The sequence below is a fragment of the Tachysurus vachellii genome, chromosome 23 (assembly GCF_030014155.1).
Source record: "Tachysurus vachellii isolate PV-2020 chromosome 23, HZAU_Pvac_v1, whole genome shotgun sequence".
Classification (NCBI taxonomy): domain Eukaryota; kingdom Metazoa; phylum Chordata; class Actinopteri; order Siluriformes; family Bagridae; genus Tachysurus; species Tachysurus vachellii.
In genome coordinates this window covers 142,734-150,233 of record NC_083482.1, presented here as the reverse complement: position 1 = coordinate 150,233, position 7,500 = coordinate 142,734, and the positions used below count along the sequence as shown (strand labels likewise).

Below are 7,500 nucleotides of genomic sequence, written 5' to 3'. Positions count from 1 at the left end.
CACCGTTTCAATGAGAACACAACGTGGGGGAAGAGCAAGGAACCACAGTATGACTGAGTTGTTTATCATTTATGAAAGGTGAGCAGATGCTTTACAGTCAAGTGGAGATGAAAACCTCAGGATCTGTCTACAGTGACACGGTAAAACATATTAGGCCAAAATGTGGCGTTAGTCCCTAACACACCTAACACTGTTTTAAGAGAATGTGTGCTAAAATAGTCCTACTGTTAGACAAAATGATAAGGAGCATCTTTTGGGTCAGGACACTCTCACAGATTCTTGTCAATCATTTCTGTTTCTCTGTGGAATCCATCCCTATGAATCACTTACAATTTATAGAATAAACATTTCTAATCTAAAGCATTTTGAAGGGGAAATTTAATAATACATTTTAGGCAAAGTAAAAATGATCTTTTGCTCTTTCAGCAGAGGAGCTCCCTCCACCTTTGTGAACTTATTTGATTGGAGGTATAAATGCCAGACCACAGACTCTAAACCTCCCTGATTGGCTCCACAGAGACTGTTGCGTATGGATTTGCCTGTTGCTGATGACAACACGGTACATTTCAACTCCACACTGATGGCATTGATTCGTACTGCTCTTGATATCAAGATCGCTAAAGGTATGAAAGTTTGATTTTTATTTATATCTGTATACCCTTCCCTTTATCTCTCCTTCTCTCTCTCTCTCTCTCTCTCTCTCTCTCTCTCTCTCTCTCTCTCTCTATCTATCTATCTAATCAGTGGTTCTTAACCTTGTTGGAGGTACTGAACCCCAACAGTTTCATATGCGCATTCACCGAACCCTTCTTAATTGGAAAAATAAAATATGATTTTTTTCAAATTCAATAAAATATGATTTTTTTCAAATTCATAAGTATATATTTTACTGGTGCACAAAATGAACCGTGCATCAACATCACTGTGTTCAACCATTAAAACATGATTTTCGCACAAAAACAAAAACATAATAATGAATATTTACTGCAAATCAGTGTGACTTCTGCTGTTGCCTTTCAGAGACCAGTTCAGAAATGCGCGGCTTTACCTTGGCAAGTGTCACTCTCATGTCATTTTCGCAACAAAGTCTGTTCCTTTTCTTCGTTTTTATGTCCAGCATCCTCGAAAATGATTGCTCGCAAAGATATGTTGTAACAAACGGTATGAAAATCTCCAGAGCTTTCTTAGCAATAACAGGGTACGTTACCATTTGTTGACACCAAAACGTTGAGAGCGTTGTTGTTCTGAAGAGCTGCTGTTGGACCTGGTTTCATCGAGGTATTCATCATTGACATCTGTTGTCTCAACACTAAACATGAACGGCTGTCTCACCCATGCTGGATAAGACTCTCTTGTAGGGAAGTATCCGTCGAGAGACTTTGCAAGCTCATCTAAGTGCGTGGCAATTGCTTGCTTCAGTTCCGCGGGTAAAGAAATGTCTCAGATTCCAGATACATCTTCGATCTTACATACACAGTCGTCTAGCAGGGGAAAGTTTGCGAAGTTATCGTTCTCTATTCGTCGTTTCCATAACGGTAGCTTTTTTTGAAAAGCCTTCAGGTTTTCTTCCGCTTCGATGATGTTGACTCCACCGCCCTGCATCTGTTGATTGAGATGATTGAGAGCTGCGAAGATATCAGCCATGTACGCTAAAATGAGAATGAACTCAGAATTTTTGAAGCAATCTGCATGAAAATGTTGGTGCTCTTGCAAAAACAGGGCTAATTCCACACGCAGGGCAAAAACACGATTCAGCACCTGTCCCCGGGATAACCACCGAACGTTAGAATGGTACAAAAGTACCTCGAATTCAGAGCCCATTTCTTTACACAGCTCACTGAAGATGCGGTGCCTCAGAGCACTATTTCGCACATAGTTCACGCATTCCACTACAATTTTTAATACTTCTGCCAGTGTTGGAGGTAAGGTTTTTGTTGCCAACGCATGCCTGTGCAGAATACAATGCGTAACAATGATGTGTGGTGCATCAGCTTTCACTAGCACACCAAAACCAGACTTTCTTCCCAGCATGACTGGAGCTCCGTCCGAACAAACTGCAGAAACCATATCCCACGAAAGATTGTTGTCTTTGAAGAAGTCATCCACAAGTTTCTTCACATCGGCTGCCTTAGTTGTTGTTGTAAGAGGCTTACAAAATAAAAAAATCTTCCTTTATCAAGTCGTCTTTCACATAGCGCATGAATACAGCAAGCTGGCTTACATTGGAAACGTCTGTGGTCTCGTCGAGTTGAAGGCTGAATTTTGCCGGGCTTGAAATCAGATCTGCAACTACTTGAGCCAAGATGTCTTTGCTCATGTCCTCTATTCTGTCGCTGATGGTGTCATTTGAAAGAGGAATTTGGGATAACAACTTCAGCCGCTTTTCCCAGCATGATATTCGCCATCTTCAACACAGCTGGTTTTATGAGTGTTTCACCAATGGTGTGTGGTTTGCCCTGCTTTGCGATCAGGTAAGCAACTTCGTACGATGCTGTGAGGATCGGTTTGTTGATGGGTACAAAGCCGAGAACAGACAAAGTAGCCTTTTCATCGAATCTGGCTCTCTTCACCTTGAATTCAGCGAGCGTTGTGTTCTTGTATTTTCCATCTCCATGCAGCTTAAGGAAGTGTTCTCTTAGTGCTAGACTAGAATTGCTCAACTTGGCATTGCAAATAATGCAGATAGGACGCTGACTCCCATCATGTTCCGTTATACATGTGAATCCATATTGTACATATTCGTCCGACCACTTTCTTTTTTTTTCTCGACATAGTTAGTATGAAGGGATTAAAATATTAAGAAAGAAATCACACGACGTACCATCACGACAGTCACAAGTTGACTACTGGGTGCACCAAATTTCCTGCAGCACATGATGGCCAAGGGGGGGCGTGTCATCACGAATCATATGAGTCAGGTGTGTCTTATCCTCCGCCGAACCCCTAAGACTGACTCACCGAACCCCTGGAGTTAAGGTTAAGAACCACTGATCTAAGTGTAAGTGTGTGTGTGTGTGTGTGTGTGTGTGTGTGTGTGTGTGTGTGTGTGTGTGTGTGTGCGCTCTTGTAGGTGGGGCTGATAAACACCAGATGGATGCGGAGTTGCGAAAGGAAATGATAGCAATTTGGCCAAATTTGTCCCAGAAGCACCTGGACCTGCTGGTCACACCACACAAGTGTAAGTTATAGTAGGTTTGTACAGAATCAACTAATCAACTCATCTGAGGAGCTTCTCTCACCTGACCAATCACTGCTCTGCATCCACTGATCAGGCAAATTCTTTCCCCTTAACCTTTTTTCAAACTTCTCTTAACCTCTGTAACAGGAGAATAGCAGGTGAGCACAGCTGAAGGCAGAGATTCAGAGAACTAGACAGTGATGAAAGATAAAAAACAAAAGAGCTTGTTTTCTAAGATCCAAAATGAAATGTCAGACCACACTACTGATACTTAACTACATAGCAAACAGCCTTTGCATAGAGACATTTTTATACAAGTCATCCTAACAGGTACAATACCTGCATAGAGTTCTGTAGTGCTTGAGCTTGATAAGTTCTGCGAATCTCAGAAATGCTCAGATGGATGTTCAAGGCATGAGATTAATAAGAACAGAAACTATGGGAAAGAAACAGGGTCAAGAATCTGTGAGACAGTGACTATGTCAGTCTGTGTAAGAAACAGGAACTCTGAGGAATGATAGAGTCTCTCTCTCTCTGTCTCTCTCTCTCTCTCTCTCTGTATCTCTCTGTCTCTCTCTCTCTCTCTCTCTCTCTCTCTCTCTCTGTATCTCTCTGTATCTCTCTCTCTCTCTCTCTCTCTCTCTCTCTGTATCTCTCTCTCTCTCTCTCTCTCTCTCTCTCTCTCTCTCTCTGTATCTCTCTGTCTCTCTCTCTCTCTCTCTCTCTCTCTCTCTCTCTCTCTGTATCTCTCTGTATCTCTCTCTCTCCCTCTCTCTCTCTCTCTCTCTCTCTCTCTCTCTCTCTCTCTCTCTCTCTGTATCTCTCTCTGTATCTCTCTCTCTCTCTCTCTCTCTCTCTCTCTCTGTATCTCTCTCTCTCTCTCTCTCTCTCTCTCTCTCTGTATCTCTCTCTCTCTCTCTCTCTCTCTCTCTCTCTCTCTCTCTCTCTCTCTCTCTCTCTCTCTCACCTCTCTCTTGTCTGTTATCAGTGGGTGTTGGTCTATAGATGAATTCATTCTCTATAGAAATCTTTTCACACCAGCAAAACATTTGAAATGTTACACAATATACAACTGTAGTGCAAAAAACTGTATCTGCACAGGTCCATATTTTATATCCTGCATGTCAGACATGTTATAAACTCTAATCTAGACTCTTAATAAACTCTTACGTTTACTTATAATGGATTTTATAAAACACACTTACAAGAGTGTCATCATACAGCTCTTTGACACTCTGAGTCCTTTTAAGAAACGTTCATGAATTTATTCATTTTCTCCTCCTCAGTGTTACTGCAGAATTATTATTTTATCAGAAATAATTTCATGAGTTAAATAAATAAATAAGACTATTTATTAGCTGTGAAAAGACAAATGGCTCTGTGACCTTCATGCTTTTGTGTCTGTAATGTGTTACAGTAAGTGTGTATCTGTTCATTGTTGTTTATAATGTGTTATGTGTGTGTTTAGTTCCTCCTTGTGCTCCCACTCCACTAGCACACCACCCACAACCCCCCACATCACCCCACCCCTTCCCCAGCACAGGGTCCATTTGAATCCGCTCTAATTGTGCAGGTAACTTTTGCATCCTTTTAGCAGCTACAGACCTGACAGTGGGGAAGATCTATGCTGCCATGATGATCATGGAGTATTACAGACAGAGTAAAGCCAAGAAACTGCAGGCACTCCGAGAGGAACAGGTACAGGAACAATCACCAAACACCATCAAAGTACACCAACACCAAACATGAATACAAACACCATCACCAAATATAAACACTAAACATGGTCAAAAATAGTATCACCAAACACACACAACATCATCAAACACCACCCCAACACAACAACGTAATGACAAATCATCGAGATGATTGTGGTGGTGATGATGAGGGTGATGATGATGATGAGGGTGGTGGTGGTGATGATGATGATGATTATGATGCCTTACTGTTGAGCCTCCACTGAATTGTGTGTGTGTCCCTGAATGTCTGCCATGTTGTGTTGCACACAGAACCGAACACCATTAATGTTTCAGCGCATGGAGCCAGACAACAGCCAGGACAAAGGACCTGAGTTCACAGAGGTCAATGGAGGTCATGGGATCAAGGAGACTCCACAGGAAAACCATGGCAATCTGTGAGCTGTGAAACACTCATCTTTTTTTGGTCTTTCTGCTTCACTCTCTGTGTGTCTCTCTACCTCACGCTCTCTCTGTGTCTCTCTACCTCACGCTCTCTCTGTGTCTCTCTACCTCACGCTCTCTCTGTGTCTCTCTACCTCACGCTCTCTCTGTGTCTCTACCTCACGCTCTCTCTGTGTCTCTCTACCTCACGCTCTCTCTGTGTCTCTCTACCTCACGCTCTCTCTGTGTCTCTCTACCTCACGCTCTCTCTGTGTCTCTCTACCTCACGCTCTCTCTGTGTCTCTCTACCTCACGCTCTCTCTGTCTCTCTACCTCACGCTCTCTCTGTGTCTCTCTACCTCACGCTCATTCTGTGTCTCTCTACCTCACGCTCTCTCTGTGTCTCTCTACCTCACGCTCTCTCTGTGTCTCTCTACCTCATGCTCTCTCTGTGTCTCTCTACCTCACGCTCTCTCTGTGTCTCTCTACCTCACACTCTCTCTGTGTCTCTCTACATCACACTCTCTCTGTGTCTCTCTGTTTCACACTCTGTGTCTCTCTACCTCACGCTCTCTCTGTGTCTCTCTACATCACACTCTCTCTGTGTCTCTCTGTTTCACACTCTGTGTCTCTCTACCTCACGCTCTCTCTGTGTCTCTCTACATCACACTCTCTCTGTGTCTCTCTGTTTCACACTCTGTGTCTCTCTACCTCACGCTCTCTCTGTGTCTCTCTACCTCACGCTCTCTCTGTGTCTCTCTGTTTCACACTCTGTGTCTCTCTACCTCACGCTCTCTCTGTGTCTCTCTGTTTCACACTCTGTGTCTCTCTACCTCACGCTCTCTCTGTGTCTCTCTGTTTCACACTCTGTGTCTCTCTACCTCACGCTCTCTCTGTGTCTCTCTACCTCACGCTCTCTCTGTGTCTCTCTGTTTCACACTCTGTGTCTCTCTGCCTCATATTTTCTCTGTCTCTCTGTGTCTCTCTCTGTGTCACTGTCTCTGACGTGATGTGTCATGTTTTTTTCAGTCCTGCTGAATCCTGGGTAACTCCTCGTACTCATAAATCTGCTGATGAGAACTGGAGCACAGAGTCACCATACCATCAGCAGGAAAACCGACACAATACACAGGTAAAGTGAGCATTGTATCTACTTTAGAGACTTTAACTCCACCCATTGTGAGAACTTGCACTGTTCCCTGGAAGTCTTTATGTGCTAATAATTATTCACTGGGGCTTCAGTCTGTATATTTCTTTGTCTATCTTTGCTGTTTGTCTGTCTGCCTCTGTTTCTCTTTTTCATCTCTTTTTCTATCTCTATCTTTTTCTCACTCTCTCTTTGTCTGTCTATCTTGCCACATTTTCTGTAGCACCACCAAGTAGGACACTTCACACACTGTCCACACCTAAAACAGCAATAACACTGTCACACACATTACAGTGTTTAATTTAATTCTACCTGGTGTGAATTTGCTGCATGGCTCACAGTTTCATTCAAGAGTGTATCCTGTGTATGAGTGTGTGTGTGTGTGTGGATTCAGAGTGCAAGTGGAGTCTCTGTGTGTGTGTGTGTGTGTGTGTGTTCCATATCCTTTCATTTTTGTGTTTTTCAGACAGTAGAAATGAGAACGATGCCTGTTCACTCCGACACTGACACATCACTACCACTGGAAGGGAGGACTGTCTCCATGCCTCGCCTCCCACTGCATCACCAAGTGAGCACCATTCCATCCTTCACTCATCCCTTCATCCCTCTATCATTCCATTATTCATTTAGCCAGTTCTTCAATGATTTAATGCTAATACCAAAGTCTCCACATGCTTTGTATACTAATATTAATATGCTCACATTAGCCTCCTTGTATATCATGTTCATTGTCAAAGGCATCAGCAGATATCTACAGTCTCAAGATAGCTATAGTGTGTGTCATTGTTTGTGTGTCATTGTGTGTGTCATTGTGTGGGAACATTCATTTGCTAACATTTTAACATGTCAAAACACTAATAAACACTAATACAGTCTCTACACACTTACATGCTAAAACATTTAACATGCAGTAACACACGTTAACATAGTAACACAAAATCATGGTGTAACACACAAACACACACATGTACAGTGTGTACATCACATGTGTACGGCATATACATGGATCCAGAGTTCAATTCAGTTCAAGTTTATTTGTATAGCGCTTTTTACAG

General features: G+C 42.7%; 1 protein-coding gene across 9 annotated transcripts in view; it reads left to right on the top strand.

The window, feature by feature from the left end:
• cacna1ab (calcium channel, voltage-dependent, P/Q type, alpha 1A subunit, b) overlaps positions 1-7,500 on the top strand; it is a 75,253-nt gene that overhangs the window by 59,801 nt on the left and 7,952 nt on the right. For 4 of the 9 annotated variants that reach the window (XM_060859835.1, XM_060859836.1, XM_060859829.1 and 1 more), the window contains exons 41-46: positions 518-623; positions 3,071-3,178; positions 4,776-4,876; positions 5,188-5,312; positions 6,328-6,430; positions 6,912-7,013. In XM_060859835.1, coding sequence (XP_060715818.1) covers positions 518-623; positions 3,071-3,178; positions 4,776-4,876; positions 5,188-5,312; positions 6,328-6,430; positions 6,912-7,013 — 645 coding nt within the window. Of the gene's footprint in view, positions 1-517; positions 624-3,070; positions 3,179-4,772; positions 4,877-5,187; positions 5,313-6,327; positions 6,431-6,911; positions 7,014-7,500 lie in introns of all 9 variants that reach the window. The other 5 variants (XM_060859831.1, XM_060859830.1, XM_060859827.1 and 2 more) reach the window with 2 other exon arrangements.